The sequence below is a fragment of the Rhinopithecus roxellana genome, chromosome 2 (genome assembly GCF_007565055.1).
Source record: "Rhinopithecus roxellana isolate Shanxi Qingling chromosome 2, ASM756505v1, whole genome shotgun sequence".
Lineage (NCBI taxonomy): Eukaryota > Metazoa > Chordata > Mammalia > Primates > Cercopithecidae > Rhinopithecus > Rhinopithecus roxellana.
In genome coordinates this window covers 24499390-24520390 of record NC_044550.1, presented here as the reverse complement: position 1 = coordinate 24520390, position 21001 = coordinate 24499390, and the positions used below count along the sequence as shown (strand labels likewise).

The 21001-nt window shown below is 38.5% G+C and overlaps 1 protein-coding gene across 2 annotated transcripts in view; it reads right to left on the bottom strand.

Annotated features, from left to right (window-relative positions):
* FAM241A (family with sequence similarity 241 member A) overlaps positions 1-17009 on the bottom strand; it is a 44851-nt gene extending 27842 nt beyond the window's left edge. Inside the window, exon 1 of one of the 2 annotated variants that reach the window (XM_010389320.2) lies at positions 16644-17009. In XM_010389320.2, the coding sequence (XP_010387622.2) occupies positions 16644-16796 (153 nt within the window). In that variant the 5' untranslated portion in view covers positions 16797-17009. The remainder of the gene's footprint in view (positions 1-16643) is intronic. The other variant, XM_030924305.1, reaches the window with a different exon arrangement.
* Positions 17010-21001: the final 3992 nt, after the last annotated feature.

The window sequence follows — 21001 nt, the reverse complement described above, 5'->3', positions numbered from 1 at the left end:
TTGAATGTGTTTGCTCTTGCTTCTCTAGTTCTTTTAATTAATGTTAGGGTGTCAATTTTAGATCTTTCCTGCTTTCTCTTGTCGGCATTTAGTGCTATAAATTTCCCTTTACACACTGCTTTAAATGTGTCCCAGAGATTCTGGTACGTTGTGTCTTTGTTCCCATTGGTTTCAAAGAACATCTTTATTTCTTCACAGAAGCTTTTTAACTTGATGTGATCTCATTTGTACATTTTTGCTTTAGTTGCCTGTACTTGTGGGTATTACTCAAGAATTTTTTGTCCAAACCAATGTCCTGGAGCTTTTCCCCAATGTTTTCTTGTAGTAGTTTCATAGTTTGAGGTGTTTAAGTATTTAATTCATTTGGATTTTTGTATATGGCAAGAGATAGGGATGTAGTTTCATTCTTCTGCATATGGATATCCAGTTCTCCTACAGCATCATTTATTGAAAAGACTGTATTTTCCCTAGTGTATATTCTTGGCAGCCTTGTTGAAAATGTGTTTACTGTAGGTGTGTAGATTTGTTTCTGGGCTCTTTATTCTATTCCATTGATCTATGTGTCTGTTTTTATGCCAGTACCACACAGTTTTGGTTACTAAAGCTCTGTAGTATAATATGAAGTCAGGTAATGTGTTTCCTCCAGTTTTGCTCTTTTTGCTCAGGATAGCTTTGGCTATTCTGGATCTTCTGTGATTCTAAATAAATTTTGGGATTGTTATTTCTATTTCTGTGATGAATGTCATTGGTATTTTGATAGAGATTGCATTGAATCTGTAGATTGCTTTGGGTAGTATGGACATTTCAACAATATTGATTCTTCCAATCCATGAACATGCAATATCTTTCCATTTTTTGGTGTCCTCTTCAATTTTGTTCGTCAGTGTTATACAGTTTCCATTGTAGAGATCTTTCACTTATTTGGTTAAATATATTAATGTATTCTTAGGTATTTAATTTTATTTGTAGCTATTGTAAATTGGATAACTTTAAAAATTTTTCTTTTTCAGATTGTTCACTGTTGGTATAGAGAAATGCTACTGATTTTTTTTTTTTGAGATGGTGTTTTGCTCTGTTGCCAGGCTGGAGTACAGCAGCGTGATCTTGGTTCACTGCAACCTCTGCCTCCTGGGTTCAAGTGATTATTTTGTCTCGGCCTCCGAGTAGCTGGGATTACAGGCATGCATCACCATGCCCAGCTAATTTTTATATCTTTTAGTAGAGATGGGGTTTCATCATGTTGGCCAGACTGGTCTTGAACTCCTGACCTCAAGTGATCTGCCCACCTCGGCCTCCCAAAGTGCTGGGATTACAGGCATGAGCCACTGTGACCAGCCAGAAATGCTACTGATTCTTGTGTGTTGGTTTTGTATTATGCAACTTTATTGAATTTATCAGTTTTAATAGTTTTTTGATGGAGTCCTTAGGTTTTTCCAAATATAACATCATATCATATACAAACAAGTATAATTTGAATTCTTCTTTTCCAATCCGGATGCCCTTTATATCTTTCTCTTGTTTGATTGCTCTAGCTAGGACTTCCATTACTATGTTGAATAACACTGGTGACCAGTGGACATCCTTCTCATGTTCTAGATCTTAGAGGAAGGGCTTTCAGTTTTTCTCCATTCAGTATGATGCTAGCTGTGGGTCTGTCATATGTGGCTTTTATTATGTTGGGGTATTTTCTTTCTATATCCAGTTTTTTAGTGTTTTATTTTTTTTAATCATGAAGGATGTTGAATTTTATCAAATGCTTTTTCAGCATCAATTGAAATGATCATATGGTTTTTATCCTTCATTCTGTTGATACATCACATTGATTGATTTATGTTGAACTATCCTTGCATCCCTGGGATAAATCGCACTTGGTCATGATGAATAACGTTTTTAGTATATTGTTTGGCTTGCTAATATTTTCTTGAGGATTTGTACATCAATAGTCATCAGAGATACTGGTCTGCAGTTTTCTTTCTTTGATGTGTCTTTGGCTTTGGTATAATAAACGCACCTTTTAAAAGAGGAAATTTGCTAACTGAAATAAGTCCATAGTTAGTTTACTTTTTCATTCTATCTTTCCACAAAGAATTTGCATTTGCTTACAGTAGGAGCAAATAAAATAGCAACAAAATATAGAGAACTGGAAGTGGGGATTGTGAGAAAGAATTGAGAATCTAGATTGAAGACAGGTATGTTACCATAATTACTAAGACTGGGACTTAAATTGCTCTACCCTACTAAAGAGTCAAAGCAAACAGAGGGGCACAGCCAAGTAGGTAATTCTCACTTCCTTTGGGTCTTTGCTCAACTATTACCTCAGTGAGCTCTTCCATGACGACTTTATTTAAAAGTGAAATAAGCCAGGCACAGAAGGACAAATATTACAGGTTTTTACTCATATGTGGGAGTTAAAAAGGTTGATTTTTTTTTGAGACAGAGTAGAATGACAGTTAACAGAGCTGGGAAGTATGTATGTATGGGGGGAAAGGGGGTGATAAAGCACAATCATACAGTAAGAAAAAATCTAGTGTGCAATAGCACAGTTAGGTGACTGCAGTTAACAGCAATATATTGTATAGTTCAAAAAAGCTAGAAGAGAATATTTGAATGTTCCCAACACAAAGAAATAATAAATGTTTGAGATGATGGATATCCTAAATATACTGATTTAATCATTACACAATGCATGCTTCAAAATATCACATGTACCCCATAAATATGTTCAAATATTACATATCAATAGCAATGAAAAAATAATAACAACAATAAAAATAGCAATCCTAGCTCACATCCACACTCCCTGTCTACCTTCCTGGTTTTTTTTTCATACTGCATATAACCCAATGATTTACTTGTTGGCTGATATACTTGTTCATTTATGCATTGTCTCTCTTTCCCTACTACAACACAAGATTAATCAGAAATGAAATGTGGCCTGTTTTTATTTGTTTCCTTATATCTTGACTTAGATCAGTGCCTGGAAAAACAGTAGGAGCTCATTAAATTTTTGAAATGAATGGGTTAAAAGCTATCAAGAACGTATATGCTAGCAGGAAAACTAAATAATAATAAATACAGAAACATTTATATAATACAATTATTACAATCAGTTGTTAAAACAATTTATGTTCAATATTATGTAAAAGGAGAAAGTATCTTTAGTATATAGCTAGATTGTTAGAGCAACTTAAGGTTGAAAATCATAGCCAAATATAGAGTGCCCAAAGACTTTGATTTCCGAATAGCGAATCATTTAAACTCCAAGAAGAAAATATTATCATCTAGAAATGGCAGAATCATTATACCTTTTTCAGTATATTACTGTTAAATAAACCACAATAAAAAATTATAATCAATAAAATAAATAATAAAGGACAAAGTTTGGTATCTATTTTTTTCTTTATGTTATTTTTCTCAAGTGTTTTACATTGGATATTTTTATTGATGCCAGATAGTAATGCTAATTGGTTAATTTCCTATAGAAAAAAATCATTTTGTTCCTGCCCTTCTTTAAATTTAAAAGCTTAAATGAAATGCGCCTCTACATTGCTGTGAAACTCTCGAGTAGACAAAGTTGTCTCTGAACAAGTGACCACTCAACACACGGAAAAAATATGCTAGGATGATATGAACAAGCAATTGGGATTTCTGTGCTAAATAAAAGCTAGACATAGATATGGAATCCTTTGAGCAGCAATCTTGTTCTCACCAAAATTTTTTGGAAATGTTTGGGGTGTTTTTTTGGGAGTGATCTCAGATTCAGGTTAATTTTAGTTGTATAATAACAGAAGAATGTCAAAAAGAAATCAATTTTTACTTTTTTCATGTAAATTATGCACTTTCACATGTACACTGAATGTATGCATTCAATAGTACTAGGAAAGAAGACTGGAATAGAATTAATATTTTCTAACATCACATGACACTCTAAAGAGACACATATAGCCCTGCTATTCAGAAATTAATCTACTGTGTGTAGAAAATTTTAAAAATTATCTTTGTCTATTATTAAATTATCTTTTTTTTTATGGCGATTTTTTTTTTTTTAATTATACTTTAAGTTCTAGGGTACATGTGCATAACGTGCAGGTTTGTTACATATGTATACTTGTGCCATGTTGGTGTGCTGCACCCATCAACTCGTCAGCACCCATCAATTCATCATTTATATATGTATAACTCCCCAATGCAATCCCTCCCCTCTCCCCCCTTCCCATGATAGGCCCCAGTGTGTGATGTTCCCCTTCCCGAGTCCAAGTGATCTCGTTGTTCAGTTCCCACCTATGAGTGAGAACATGCGGTGTTTGGTTTTCTCTTCTTGTGATAGTTTGCTAAGAATGATGGTTTCCAGCTGCATCCATGTCCCTACAAAGGACGCAAACTCATCCTTTTTTCTGGCTGCATAGTATTCCATGGTGTATATGTGCCACATTTTCTTAATCCAGTCTGTCACAGATGGACATTTGGGTTGATTCCAAGTCTTTGCTATTGTGAATAGTGCCGCAATAAACATACGTGTGCATGTGTCTTTGTAGTAGAATAATTTATAATCCTTTGGGTATATACCCAGTAGTGGGATGGCTGGGTCATATGGTACATCTAGTTCTAGATCCTTGAGGAATTGCCATATTGTTTTCCATAATGGTTGAACTAGTTTACAATGCTCATGGATAGGAAGAATCAATATCGTGAAAATGGCCATACTGCCCAAGGTTATTCATAGATTCAATGCCATCCCCATCAAGCTACCAATGAGTTTCTTCACAGAATTGGAAAAAACTGCTTTAAAGTTCATATGGAACCAAAAAAGAGCCTGCATTGCCAAGACAATCCTAAGTCAAAAGGACAAAGCTGGAGGCGTCACGCTACCTGACTTCAAACTATACTACAAGGCTACAGTAACCAAAACAGCATGGTACTGGTACCAAAACAGAGATATAGACCAATGGAACAGAACAGAGTCCTCAGAAATAATACCACACATCTACAGCCATCTGATCTTTGACAAACCTGAGAGAAACAAGAAATGGGGAAAGGATTCCCTATTTCATAAATGGTGCTGGGAAAATTGGCTAGCCATAAGTAGAAAGCTGAAACTGGATCCTCTCCTTACTCCTTATACGAAGATTAATTCAAGATGGATTAGAGACTTAAATGTTAGACCTAATACCATAAAAACCCTAGAAGAAAACCTAGGTTTTCTATGTCCATTCAGGACATAGGCATGGGCAAGGACTTCATGTCTAAAACACCAAAAGCAACGGCAGCAAAAGCAAAAATTGACAAATGGGATCTAATTAAACTAAAGAGCTTCTGCACAGCAAAAGAAACTACCATCAGAGTGAACAGGCAACCTACAGAATGGGAGAAAATTTTTGCAACCTACTCATCTGACAAAGGGCTAATATCCAGAATCTACAAAGAACTCAAACAAATATACAAGAAAAAAACAAACAACCCCATCAAAAAGTGGGCAAAGGATATGAACAGACATTTCTCAAAAGAAGACATTCATCCAGCCAATAGACACATGAAAAAATGCTCATCATCACTCGCCATCAGAGAAATGCAAATCAAAACCACAATGAGATACCATCTCACACCAGTTAGAATGGCAATCATTAAAAAATCAGGAAACAACAGGTGTTGGAGAGGATGTGGAGAAATATTAAATTATCTTTATCTATTTAGAATAAGCCAAAAAAATTATTGGGTGTCTCTACGGCATTGTTTAGAACATTGTTAGTCTTCATGGTCTCTGAGTTATTTTAAAGTCTATAAATTACAGATAATTGAGAGCAATGCAAAAATATTCTTATCTACAGGAATAAATTCTGTTCCAGTTAAGGTTCAATTGACTTCCTTCTCTCTGCCTGTGGAAAAAGCCAGTTTTGAAATCCATTTCAACATATCTTCTCCATAAATATTTTAAGTTCTTTGATTTCTTCTTTGAAAAGGTTGTAACATTTACTGGGTTCCCTCTAAATAATGAGTTACATAAAATATTTAACACGTGTTCCTTTTATGTTTAATGAGAGCCATACTTTTACCTTTTTGAAAATTATAATTTAACATTGTCACAATTGAAATGGCTGATAAGAATTTTATTCACTGTCTTTCTACTAGCTCTGGGCTTCACTGACTATCTGGGTTTCTTACTATCCTATTTTCAAAAAAACAAAAAACAGAATTCAAAATTTAGAGCAACACAAGTTAATACCCCCAGTTTCTATGTGTATTAGCCTTTTACCTTCTTTATATTGTGATATTTTTAAATACAGCATTTCAAGGACTACATCCTTGCCTACAATTTTACAAATGTTTCACAGAAATCTTTTAAGCTCAATGCACAACTAACATCACTAGTTCCTCTTCTGTTAATTCTGATAAGAGGACATGTTCCTGTTATACACAAAGTCCAAGTTTCTCCCTCTTGAAAACTAATTTCTGTCATGGTAATTTCACATTTCTTCAGCAAAAACATCAATTGAGTTTTTACTAGCAAGTATGTTTTTGAATAGAAGTTTTGACAGATTCATCTGTAGTAGCTCAGAGATGCCCAAATAATTTTCTGAAACATTTGCCATATAATGTAATCTCTGTCCTCATGGGGACTGGGCACACACTCTACATTTTAGAGTGTGCCTGTGGAGAGGTCAGTGAAGAGTGGCAGAGAATAAACATATTAACTAACAAGGAAGATAATTCCAACTAGCAAGAAGAGCTATGAGGAAAAGAAAACAGTCTAGTGGAAGAGAGGATTATGGGGTGGGAGGTTCTTTCCACAAAGTAGTCAGAGCTGAACTTTCTGAGAAAGTAATAGATATGCTGGGATATGAAGCCCTGCCAAGGGAAGATCTGGGGGAAGAGTTCCAGGTACATCACCTGAGATAGAATTGATCTGTCTGTGCTACTGCAGTGATCGTGACTGTCATCCACAATAAGAAATATACAGTATTATATATCCTGAACTAGTACATATTAAGTTCCACAAAGTGACACGCATACCATGTGTGATGTATTCTAGTAATTTCCATATTATCCTATCCTGTTTAAAATCCACTAAATTGATTTCATGGCCAAACACTAGCTTGGTAGTTTAGGGCTTTTAAGCATGGATTTGAATCTCAACTCTGCAACTTTCTAGCAGCTATACTTTCACTGTTACTTAACCTCCTTGCTCTGCAATTTGTACATGTTAAAGTAGGGGTAATAATAGTATCTGTTCATAAGGTTTGATATCATATTTCCTTCTAGAAATACTGAACTAGCTTATACCTCTAATTTTTAGTGTATTTTATACACTATATCTCATATAGCCATATAGTATTTTATACACTGTATCTCTAAACCCACACCTTTCATCTTTTTAATCTTTGACAACTTGACAGGTGAAAAATCATGCCTAATTGTTTTAATTTGCATTTCTTTTCTTTCTAGTGAGGCTGGACATATTTTCCTATTTATCGGACTCTATAAGAAGTTGCAGTTTTCATTTCCTACAAAACATTAAAAAATGATATAATTAAATGTAAAAATTTACTACCTATATAAGGCTTCATCTAATAACAGCATTATATTATATATTACATAATTTATAACTTCTTTATCATTATAACTTGTCATTTATCAGTAAATGAAAAATTATAGCATTGTTTTATACTTACCTCCCACTAAACTACATAGAACCAATAAAAGAAAAAAGATTTTTTTGAGGGGATGGATAAAAACCAATGAGAATATCAACTAGAACTTAGTCTTTGAAATGATTATAAACTGAAAAATATCAAAATTTGCATTCATTTTTCATTTTAACTACCGGGATTCAATATTTTTAAAATTATAAGTCATAACTGCAAATACACAAATGAAACCACCAGGTAGTCAAAAAGATACACTCAATTTCAGTAATATCTAACAGACATATTGGAACAACTGCCTATTGTAGTGAAAGAAATGGTTATGCAATGGAAAAATAAATAAGAGAAGGGCTTTTCATAAACTAATGATATATGATAGTGGGCCACGAATTCAAGAATATGCCTAACTGAAGCCTCTTTTTTGGGGGCAGGGGCCGGGGGTGGGGTGGTGGGTGCAGAGTTTTGCTCTGTCGCCCAGGCTGGAGTACAGTGGCATGATCTCAGCTCACTGCAACCTCTGCCTCCTGGGTTCAAGCGATTCTTCTACCTCAGCCTCCTGAGTAGCTGGGATTACAGATGTTCACCACCACACCCAGCTAATTTTTGTATTTTTTTGTAGAGGTGGGGTTTCACCATGTTGGCCAAGCTGGTCTCGAACTCCTGGCCTCAGGTGACCCACCTGCCTCAGCCTCCCAAAGTGCTGTGATTACAGGCATGAGCCACCGTGCCTTGCCCAAGCCTCTTTTTGATTTCAAACTGCAGGTTAAGAAATTTCTACATTTTATACTTTTTCAAAAACCTCCTTTTTTTAATAAAAAAATATGAAATCTCTGGTGACATTACTTAGTACCTTGTATATGCAGGACAATAAGCTAGATGCTACAACAAGATGGGTGAACTTATTCGTTAAAAGTAGCCAGGCTGGGCACAGTGGCTCATGCCTGTAATCCCAGCACCGTGGAAGGCCGAGGCAGGCAGATTGCTTGAGGCCAGCAGTTCATAACCAGCCTGGGCAACATGGCAAAACTCCATCTCTACTAAAAATACAAAAAGTCAGGCATGGTGGTATGCACCTGTAGTCCCAGGAACTTGGTAGGCTGAGGCACAAGAATTGCTTGAACCTGGGAAGTGGAGGTTGCAGTGAGCTGAGATCCTACCATTGCACTCCTGCTTGGGCAACAGAGGAAAACTCTGTCTCAAAAATAAACAGAAATAAATTAAAAAAAAAATAAAGTATCAAACTTAGGGAAAAAAAGTAGTCAAAATCAAGTATTTCTCCTGAAAAATGACTTTCCTTCTCAATTCTCAATTTGTGGCAGTGAAAATTTCACTTCTGTTGTTATTACCTCTAAAACTCATGGAATAAGAAATCCTCAATTCAGTCAGACTGATGGAATTCACAATCACACATCAAACTTAAATTCCCTACCTCTGTAGACCATCTGCAGACATTTAAGTAAAACTTTAATCAAGAGGATTAAATTTTTGTTTAATCAAAACAAAAATTAAATTATTTTGGATTAATTGGAAGAGGAAATAAAAGAAATTCTCAAACACAGATATTTAAAAAGTTACATGAAAATAAATATAGTGAAAACCACAATGGGAATTTAACTTTCTTAACATTATGTTTAGATATTAAGTATTAATAATAATTTTATCCTTTATTTTCCATAAAGTTAAAAACATTTGTACCTTGCTTTCCTTTTGATTAGAACCCTGATAAGCTACAGTTGTTGCCATAAGAAACTAGCAAGAAATAAAGCCAATCACTTCCTCTTCCTATGCCAAGATAAGACTCAGCTGTCAATGAAGTTAAATGGTTGTGGGGAGGGGGGAACACTGGGTATGGGGAAAAAGATTAGAAGATACAAAGTATCTTCTGCATCAGGTTAGTTAGAAACTTGGCTGATCTGCTCAAAAGAAGCTACACTTCAAATATCTTATTAATTCTCTTAAACACACAAACACAATGAAATAAAACATAACTAAGTAGAAACAAGGGTTTTGGAGATAGGTGGCTGTTACTGCAAGATAAGATGATGACTCCAGAAAAGACAGAAAATGAGGATAGTTTTGCTAAGTCTTAAAGAACACATGAATGGAGACACAGAACTTCTACATATTTTGGTTACAGCAAGACTGATGTCATGGTACTTTTAGTTTTTCCCTTTAATCTTGCCTTATCTCTTCTTTTGAATAGGAAACTGAGAACAGTTTGTACAGAGGAGGTGGGTATTTTTCCTTTCAAGGATTAGTGAGCAACAAGGGGAAAAAAAAAAACAACTAGAGATCTACATAAAAAACAACATAATTTAGGTTGACAGGTTTACTTTTTTCTTTAAAGATTGTGAAAAAATGTATTTAATGTTTAGAAAAGACAATCTTAACACTTTGTTCAATAAATATTCTATAAATTTGAGAATTACATGTACTAAAAACAGTTCTATGATGTGTTAGTTGAGGGAAATAAGAGGAGGAAAATCAGAGAAAAAGACGAAAAATAGAAAAGGTGAGGGAAAAATAAGGAGCAAATATTTATTGAGGGCCTACCTCCCATGTGTTAAGGCATTTTACATACAAAATGAGACTGAATCTTCATAAAAACTTTAAGAAGTGGGTAGCATTATACCCATTACAAATGAGGAAATTGAATCTCTGAGGGATTAAGTAATCAGGATCACGGGGGCTAATAAAGTAGTAAAACCAGGATTCAAAATTAGATCTGTCATACTTCAAACCCCTTTTCATTGTTTCATAATGCTCAGCTTCTGTAAAGAAGTGGAAGAGGTAGGGGAAGATGTATGCAGAAGAAGAGAAAGTGGTCGAGATGGGTGGAGAAGGATAAAACACATGGGACAATAAGACTCAACAGGGACAGAAAGTAGGTGGTTGGTAGGAAAGAAAGGCAGAAAAGGAATGTGCGAGAAAGCAAAATAACAGCAAGTTGCATTTGAGGAGTTGCTAGAAGAGACACAGAGAAAAGGGATCATTTGGAAGTCTGTTTAAAATACAGGTTTCAAGCAAATAAACAATTTTAAACTATCTATTGGAGTATCTATTATCAGAGTAATTACTTTTGACAACTCAAAGGACTTTAACCCTTACATATTTTGAGTATTGTTTCTCAACTTTGGCACTATTGAAATTTTGTGCCTGACAATACTTCGCTGTAGGGGACTATAGCATTATAGGATGTTTAGCAGCATTCCTGGCCTTTTCATATTAGATGTCAGTACCACCCCCTTAGTCTCAACAATAAAAAAAATGTCCAGACATTGTCAAATGCCCCCTGTGGACAAAACGCCCCCAGTTGAGAACCACTGATTTAGAAATTCCAGTCAGGATAATTTTAAAAAAATGAACAAAAGATGCCTATCAAATGCAAAATTATTCCCTGAGTTACTCTAGTGACTGGATGTCCTTAGGAACAAGATGAGATTAAGTTAGGGCAGAATTCATCTAAGTTCATAGCACTTGTTACAATATTGCTTGCAAACTGCTTTTAAAATATGTGCAAGGAAGTGAGTATAAGCTAGTATTTAGTTTTGAACTACACAATCTAAAGAAGGGCAGAAAATTTGTCAGACTGTTCTTCCATCATGTAATGTGCTTTTTGTATTTATGAAACAAACAAAAAACACTAGCTTTGGTGTTCAGACACCTGGGTTCTAGTCTGCTCTAGCATGAGTTAGCTGTAGGACCTACAGCAAATAATGTGGCCTAGGGAACAACTATTGGCTTCTCATATTTTACCAAGAGTTTAAATATACACTTCTAAGAAAATAGTTAAACAACTTCATATGTATGTATTACTGATACTATGTTGAAGGGCAAGTGTGGTGAATACAGTATCTTGACTTGCTTATTCTCCATTCCCTTGCCAAAATGTGGTCCATGGGCACAGCATCAGTATCACTTAGGAGCTTGTAGAGATGCAAAATCTCAGACCTCACTCCAAACCAACTGAATCAAAATCTGCATTTAATAAGAGATGATTCCTATGCACATTAAAGATGAGGAATACTTGTGTCAGTTTCCATTGCTATAAAAAAATCAGACACAGATAATATAGCACTGGATAATTTATAAAGAAGAGAGGTTTATTTGGCTCATGGTTCTGCAGGCTGTAGAGAAAACATATTGCTGGCATCTGCTTCTGGTAAGGGCCTTAGGAAGCTTACAAGCATGGTGGAAAGTGAAGGGAGAGCAGGCAGTGTCACATGGCAAGAAGGAGGGAGGGAGGGAGGGAGGGAGATAGAGGGAGAGAGAGAATAAGAGGTTCCAGATTCTTTTAAACAACCAGATCTGGTGTGAACTAAGTGGGTGACAATTTACCTATCACCAAAGGGATAGCACTAAGCCATTTATGAGGGATCTACCCCCATGATCAAAACACCTCTCATGAGACCCCACCTCCAACACTGTAGATCACTCTTCAGTATAAAATTTGGAGGCAACAAACATCCAAACTATATTAACACTATTCTATTCTGCTTTTCTCCTAAGGTGTTTTTCTAATTGCAAAGGCTGGAAAACTTAAAATTGCCTTTCTCAGATTTTGTTTCAGTTAGGACTTTGGTTCAAAATTAGGTCTAACAGCTAACACTCACATGCTAGCTATGTGCCAGAGACTGCTCTACGTACATCTCACGTATTATTAACTCATATAATCCTTCCAATAATCCTATGAAGTTGATACAATTATTTCCATTATGCAGACACAGAAACTGAAGCCCAGAGAGGTTACTTGCCTAAAGTTACAGTCAATAAAAGGCAAACCCAGGTATCCCTGATCTGGAATCTGTACTGTTAATCATATTTCTACTGACAGATAAAAAGGCATGGGCCCCCTCACTGACCCCCCATTTTGTTTCTTTTTTACAGCTCATCTCATGGAACACACTTTGGCAAGTGCTGTTACAGAAGTTCCTTCATTTATTTACTTAAATTTATCTATGAGCCAGCATTGTTCTGAAAGTTCTAGGCATTGCAAAAGGCAAGAAATAGAAATGAGACATTGTCATTTGAAAGGAAGCAAAATCATTCTTATCTATAAACTGGATAATTATATACCTAGAAGATGCAAAAAATCAAGTCTAAGAGATACACTAGTATTTATTAGTACCAGTATAAAAATTTAGAAAGGTGGCCAGTTAAAAATGAAATACATAAAAGTCAATAGCTAGACACCAGAAATAAATGATATGGAAAAAATCCTTTTCATAATACCAACAAAAATAAAAAAACTTAATATAGACTTTAATATAATTCTTAATACGATAAAAGATTATACAGCATGATTTATAAAAGAAAGCTTGAAGCAACTTCAATGTGCGGTGTTAGGGGAATGAATTATTTGGCAGTCCTAAAGAGAGTTTTCACATAGGATTTCCATAACATGGCAAAATGACACAACCTTTTGTAAAAGAAGACACAAAATTCTATTTATATTAAAACATGTTAAAAATACGTGTGTGGCTGGACACAGAGGCTCAGACCTGTAATCCCAGTACTTTGGGAGGCTGAGATGGAAGGATTGCTTGAGGCCAGTAGTTTGAGATTAGCCTGCACAACATAGCAAAACCCTATCTCAAAAAAAAAAAAAAAAAAGTGTGTATATATGCATATACACATAGACAAATGAATATACTGTAGTAATACCAAATGTTTCATATTTGATATCAAAATATTATTCAGAGTGGGATTTCAAAGGCTTTTTTCTTCTTTAGATCTTTTTATAGTTCTAATTTTCCAAAGCACACATTACCTTTATAATCATAAAGATGTTAAAGCTAGAGTTAATAATTCTAAAGTCAATCTAAGGATAATGGGACTTCCCTATTCTCTAGGTAAGAGGGTCATGTTAGGTTATTTCAGATTGTAAGTGACCTGTACATTGTGCCACATCTAATCAGATGCTATTGACATTTAAGATATATAATAACGGACTGGAAATGTTTAGCCTTCCAGCTATGCATCAAGGCACAGAAATTCTTACGTAAAGCCACCTGGCATTCACCCTCAGGAACATACTTGGATCATCTCTCATGCACACAATTACCAACATATATATGGAATAGCTATGTCCTGTCTCTTCAGTTCCTTGGGCATTCCTTGAAATTCCTTCTTTCCCTTGCTTCTCTCTCTTTAGACACCTGATCCTACTTCAAACCCGGCACAGTTTCTTCATCTATGGGACTTGACTCATTCTCCCAATGCCTTCTTTCTTAAGTGACTTGATTTTAACCAGGCTTCCTTTGTCAGTCGCCCTACCTGGAAAGACTCAGGCCAGGACAGAGGAACCTTCATTTTTTGCTCAAATGGAGTAGCATCTAAGGACAAATTGTAAAAAATGATGCAGACAATATCTTAACTAGTAATAAAACACCTATGTTAATACTAGCATTTCAGTATTATATGAAATAAATAACAAAATAAAGATACATTTTGTTCCGATATTATAATAACAAGCTGATCGAAGAGCCTTCCAGGTTAAGGAAAAGGAATGAACCTTTCAGATAGAAGTTGAAAGAAAAATCAGTGAAGGAAGGGATGTATGTGGAGGAGGCTTTAGCTTGAGAAATAGCCCAAGAAAGAAACCTCCATCAAATTATCAGGAAAGAGCAAACTCTGTGAGGGGAATAGAAATAGAAAGGGACTTAATACAGAAAATTAGGTGTTGACAAAATCACTGAAAGAGTTAGACGAGCACAAGTCAGGTGCCTCTGGAGTTACTGAGTTCAAGAGCATACAACCATAGCTCTTTTCCGGGTTAGAAGGAGCGCCTCTGCTAGCTCCTGCCTCTAATTTCCTCTCAATATCCATGAGCCTATCCATGACTCTGGAACACCAAGTGAGCGTGCCAAGTAGAAAAGACGGCAGGAAGATGGCCTCTGTCTCATTTCCAGCTAATTAGTTTTCGTTCTGTTTCTGTTTATATCATTGTTTTCATGGAAAAGTTCACTTTAAGTTCTAAATCATTAACTTAGAAACCAATCTTTCAAAAATATTCCATTTGTAATCTGGCGTCCTTGTATCCTTAAAACAACCAACAAGACAAACAAAAATCATCTCCCTAAATAAAAGCTAAATAAAACGAGTCCTTGGGATATGTTCCATTGTTGTTAATTACATTTCTCCCTCAAATATCTTCACACATGTAATGCATAACAGTTTTACATTTACAGGACTTGAAAAAAAAACAGCCAGGCTTTATGATAATATTACCAAGAAACGATTTATCAGAAAAGTTTGCTTTTTACACCAATGGGTTGGGTTGCACCAAGTTTTTGCTTATTTTTGGCTTCTTGACAAAATCTTCTTTGGTGCTAGTAGTAGGTAATGCCTATCTCAGAAGTGATTTTCAATTATTGTGTATGGGGGCTTCGAATAAATTAATAAATTTTGAGGCAAAAAGAGAATGATAAAAATAACACTTCAAAGGAGTACAGGAAATGAACTTTCATGACATTCAATGAAGGAGCAGGTATGCAAAGTGATATCTGTTTTCTAAGATACACATTTCATTTTTTGTTTTATCTTTTTACTTTGTAACATAAGCAATTCTGTGCTATTAGTGATGTCTACATAATCATACTAATGAAGTGCACAGAAGCTTAAATGAAGTATTTTATATGCTCCCTTACAACCATTTGAAAATTTAGTTTGGAAACCCCTGCTCAGATGCAACCCCTCCCCACCCCCAAAGGAATTCTTGTGCTGTCTTCTTCACTTTTCCAGTTGAGCAATTTAAGCTAGAGGAAACCAAGCCCTTGAGCAACTGAGTACAGTTAACGGGAAAAACCACTAGGAACGGAATCAGAAGAACTAGCTACCAAATTATTTGCTTGAGTCATTTTCTCTTATATTGTCACAGATGAAAAATTACACTCCACGTGGTGATCAAACCTAACGCTAAGGCATATTTTGTGTGCTACACAGTGTTACTGTTTCCTAAGTAACCTATTGAAACAATATAAGGTACACATCTATTAACGCATTTAGTGATGATACTGGAATTTGTGAAATGTGACAGAAAGGATAAATGAAGAAAAATGAGGAGAGACAGGCATTAATTGTTCTAACAGTACAGGCTGTAATAAAGGCCAATAATCATTTGAATTCCTGCTCCTTAACGTGATTCTAAAGATCAGCTTACTTCAGGTATTTGGAAAGTCTAAATACTGTATTTGCTGTAGAAAATTCATCCAACATACAATTCAATTTTAAAATTAAACCTTTTGCCTAATCTTTAAGATATCTGATGTTATAATGACCATTATCACACTTTATTTAAATGAGATCAAACTCAGCGAGTTTAAAAAATTACCCAACTTCTCTTTTCCCTTATTATGGCTGGCCTCTTATACTTCTCTTTAGTATAATACTAACCGAAAGCAATATTCTTGCCTCTCCACTTTTTAACTGAAGCTTTGATCTCATCTGTGTTTACGTGAAGAACTTGCTCTGGGAGAGTCCCTGTCAAGACATCCATTGTAACACCCGCTCCTACTCATGCTTTCAGCGCTGCCCTTGGACGGAATCCACCCACACCTTCCAGACACGCTAGGTGTGGGCTCAGAAACGCAAGATGGAGGGCGGGAGGGGAGTCCCGGCGCAAGGCACGGACTCGAAGTTGAAAAAGAAGTGTTTACAAGTGAGGCTTTTAAATAAATCACCGCTATGGAGGGCATTTCCTCCGAGCCCTGGGCGCCGGCCTGAGAATCCTCTGCCGGACGCCAGGGGACTGGCCACGCTGACCCCGTCAGACACGCGACCCCGGGGCGGCGCTGGCGTCCGCACTCGCGCGACCCCGCGGCTCCTCCCGGGAGCGCCGTCTAACCGCTCCCGGCGGCGGCTTCCCAGAGAGCCGCGGAGCCAGTGCCCCACGCGGGGCAGAGCTGCGGCGCTGCCGGCGGGCCGGGCCCTTTCCCTCCACCGCTGGGCGGGGCTCGCGGCCCCCGACCCTGACGCTCCGCCGCCGCCCCTCCCCGCGCTCACCTGCTCGTTCTCTTTCAGCCGCTGTCCGCGCCGCCGCGGGCTCGCCCCGGGATCCCGCTCGGTCCCTGCCGCCGCCTGCTCCGCCAGCGCGTCCCCGTCCTCGTCGCGCTCCCAGCCGTCGCCGCCCCGCAGCAGCTCCCCGACTGAGCACATCCCGCCACCAACTCCTGCCGCCCTGGACAGCCGCCGGAGGACCACGCCGCGACGCACCAGGGAGCGCCGCCGCCCGAGGGCTGCCCTGGGATCCGCCGTACCCGCCGCTGACAGGAGCCTCCGGAGCGCGCCCCGCCGGCCTGGGCGCCTGAAGTACCAGCCCGGCCCCTCCTGTCACTGGCTCGCCCAACCCCCGGCCGTCGGGGCGGAGCCATACAGGGGAGGGGTCAAGACAGGGGGCGGGGCCAACGAGGTGTGTGTGTGTGTGTGTGTTGGGGGGGTGTGTGAGAGATTGAGAGGCCGACAGACTGAGAAGAAGGGGGTTGTGTGAAAAACTATGGACATAGACTGCATGAGGGAGATTATACACGATGAGAGAGGCTGTGTGTATTTATGAGGGACATTGTGCGTGTGTAAGAAACCATTAGTGTGAGAGAGACGTTGAGCGTCATTTGTGTGTGTGAGAGAGATTCTATAGAAAAGAAACTGCATATAAGAGATTGTATGTACTTTGGGAGGCCGAGGTGGGCGGATTGCTTGAGCCCAGGAGTTGGAGACCAGCCTGGGCAACCCCGTCTCTACTAAAAATACAATTAGCCAGGTGTGGTGGTGGCATTTTGGTTCCAGCTACTCAGGAGGCTGAGGTGGGAGGATCTCTTCAGCCCGGGAAGTCGAGGCTGCAGTGAGCAGAGATCACACCACTGCACTCCAGCCTGGGTGACAGAGCCAGACCCTGTCTCAAAGAGAGAGAGAAAGAGAGAGAGAGAGATTGTATGTGTATGCAAGAGACTGTGAGAGAGAGAGAGTGAATGAGGGAACAACAGAAACTGAGAGAGATCAAGTGTGAAAGAGAAACTAGTGTGAGAGAGCCAGTAGATATATTTAAGAGAGAGTGCATGTATGTAAGAGATGAGTGTGTGTGGGTTTGCATGTGAGAGAGAAACACACATACACCCAGTTACACTCTCCAGCAGGGTCCCCCTGTTCTTGCCTGAGTACCTGCCCATCCTTTTCAAGGAACACACATTTCACTGTCCCTCTTGTTCCTTTAGCCTCCTTTCCTAGTGTCTCACTGAAGGTCTGTGTATTTGTCCCTTTCTGTGGAGTGCTTCCTCGTGTGTGTACTTTGTTGGAGCCTTGCGTCGTTTGATGGTGTATCAAATGGTGTATCTTTCTATAACTGGGTAAGAATACATCTTTCTTAGTGGGTGGTAAGGGGAATATATCCAATTTGTAATTCTTTTTTGTACTACCCTATCCATTTTGTTCAAGGAAAATGGAGGGGTGTTTAAATAAAATACCATATTTTTTTCTGTGTGTGCCTTATCTGTACATTGAGAAAACGATGGGTTATTGTATAGGTAAAATATCAGAAAAGTAAATATGGAAAGTAAACATGTGTACACATGGAGAAGAGTAAGAGTTATTTGGGACCTTCTATTAAAATGTTTTCAGGCTCAGAAAAGGAATTAAAATAGGCAGAATCCCATAGGCTTATTTTAAAGATCTGTTTCCTGTTGTCTGTAGTCAGAAGACTCTCAGAGTCTTTCTCACACACCCACAATCTTTCATACACACAATCTCTCTCATACACACATGATTTCACATACATATAGTTTGTCTCATATATATACAACCTCTCGCACACACCATCTCTCACACATAGTTTCTCACACATGCCCTCTCTAATTGTCTCTTCCACAAACAGTCTCTTGGGGCCAGAAAATATGCTGTTGGATATCAAAAATTAGAAAGAAAATGAATCTGGCTCATTCCCTTTCTTAAAAGTCTTTAAAACCCCAGAAGAGAGTATTTAATATTATATACGTATAATCAGAAACAAATGTCACCATGGGAACCCAGTAGACTCTCTGATGGCCTCATTGTTTTTCCCCTAAAGACAACATTTTCATTCTTGGAATTTTGGTTTGGCTATTAGTAGTGTTTCTTATAAAAACCAACTTTTTTTTTGACTGGGCGTGGTGGCTAACACCTGTAATCCCAGCACTTTGGGAGGCCAAGGCAGGCGGATCACAAGGTCAAGAGATGGAGACCATCCTGGCCAACATGGTGAAACCCCATCTCTACTACAAATACAAAAATTAGCTGGGTGTTGTGGCACACACCTGTAGTCCCAGTTACTCAGGAGGCTGAGGCAGGAGAATCACTTGAACCCAGGAGGTGGAGGTTGAGTGAACCGAGATCACGCCACTACACTCCAGCCTGGTGACAGAGCGAGACATTCTCAAAAAAAAAAAAAAATAAAAAAATAAAAATCAACTTTTTTTGATAAAACTTTAGAATTATATTCAGCAAACCAGAGAACATCAACTCTTTATCGCCAACCCATGAACTAAGGCACATTTTGAAGTTCTCTCTTGTGGCATTCGGTAACTTTATAAGTCAAACAACTATGCACTCTTCAATCAGGCTAAAGTGAGCAGAAATTCTGTATATATAAAAAGACTCAGAAGTCACAGAATATTTATATAGCCGGGCAGGTACAATACAGAAGTTAACTTTGTTCAGCTTAGGGGACAAGTCTTAAAAAGTCCTTTAGAGGGCCGGGCGCGGTGGCACAAGCCTGTAATCCCAGCACTTTGGGAGGCCGAGACGGGCGGATCACGAGGTCAGGAGATCGACCCATCCTGGCTAACACGGTGAAACCCCGTCTCTACTAAAAAATACAAAAAACTAGCCGGGCGAGGTGGCGGGCGCCTGTAGTCCCAGCTACTCGGGAGGCTGAGGCAGGAGAATGGCCTAAACCCAGGAGGCGGAGCTTGCAGTGAGCTGAGATCCCGTCACTGCACTCTAGCCTGGGTGACAGAGCGAGACTCCGTCTCAAAAAAAAAAAAAGTCCTTTAGAGTATACTGTCTGGTCTTTTGTAGATTCCAACTTCTTGATTCTTTGAGAAGTGTATTCATTCAGTTTTTTAGCAGATATTTATTGAATGCTAATAGGCCTTAGGCCCACTCTAAGTCCCTATTCTCTTATTGAATGCTACTAGGCCTTAGGCCCAGGTCTAGGTCCCTATTCTTGTGAAGCTTCATTTTAATCCAATTCTTGTGTTATTTTCTTGGCAGAAGTCAAAAACTTTCACCAAAGAGTAGCCAGAATCCTTGGATCTCCACCTAGGACTGAAGACAGAACCTTTTTTTTCCCCCCCTAATATCATTTACCTTTAGTTTAGTGAGTGAGTTCTTATTTAAACTGTTACTCTTTTGTTTAGAGTCTGGTTTTTCCTGGAGATCTGGAGAACCACCTCTTTAAATAAATCTAGCATTTTACATAAAAGACATTATCCAGATTACATCCTAATCTTTTTTTTTTTTTTTTTTTTGAGACGGAGTCTCACTCTGTCGCCCAGGCTGGAGTGCAGTGGCCGGATCTCAGCTCACTGCAAGCTCCGCCTCCCGGGTTTACGCCATTCTCCTGCCTCAGCCTCCGCAGTAGCTGCGACTACAGGCGCCCGCCACCTCGCCCGGCTAGATTTTTGTATTTTTTTAGTAGAGACGGGGTTTCACCGTGTTAGCCAGGATGGTCTCGATCTCCTGACCTCGTGATCCGCCCGTCTCGGCCTCCCAAAGTGCTGGGATTACAGGCTTGAGCCACCGCGCCCGGCCTACATCCTAATCTTATGGGAGACGAGAGCTATTTTCACTCTGCTGCACAATGTGAAAAATATACACATAAAGCTAGCACTGCCAGTTTCCCAAGGGAAATATAAGATTGTTATTACCTAGGCAACTATAACATGTTGGTCTCAAATCATATGTAGTGTTTTTTTTTTTTGGTTTGTTTGTTTGTTTTTTGACAGAGTCTCACTCTTCCGCCCAGGCTGGAGTACAGTAGCGCGATCACAGCTTACTGCAACCTCCGCCTCCCAGGCTCAGGTGATCCTCCTGCCCTGCCTCAGCTCTCTAAGTAGCTGGGACTACAGGTGTGTGCCACCATGCCAGGCTAATTTTTGTATCTTTGTAGAGATGGGATTTTTGTCATGTTGGCCAGGTTGGTCTCAAACTCCTGCGCTCAGGTGATCCACCCACCTTGGCCTCCCAAAGTCAAATCATATGGAGTTGTGATTTTATTAGTGTGTTTTGTGCTTTCCCAGAAATTAATAAGTGGCAAGAAACAGATGCATGTCTAAGGAATGGCCTGTCTAGTGCAAATGTGGTTTGTGCAGTTGCTATGGGAACAAGGACTT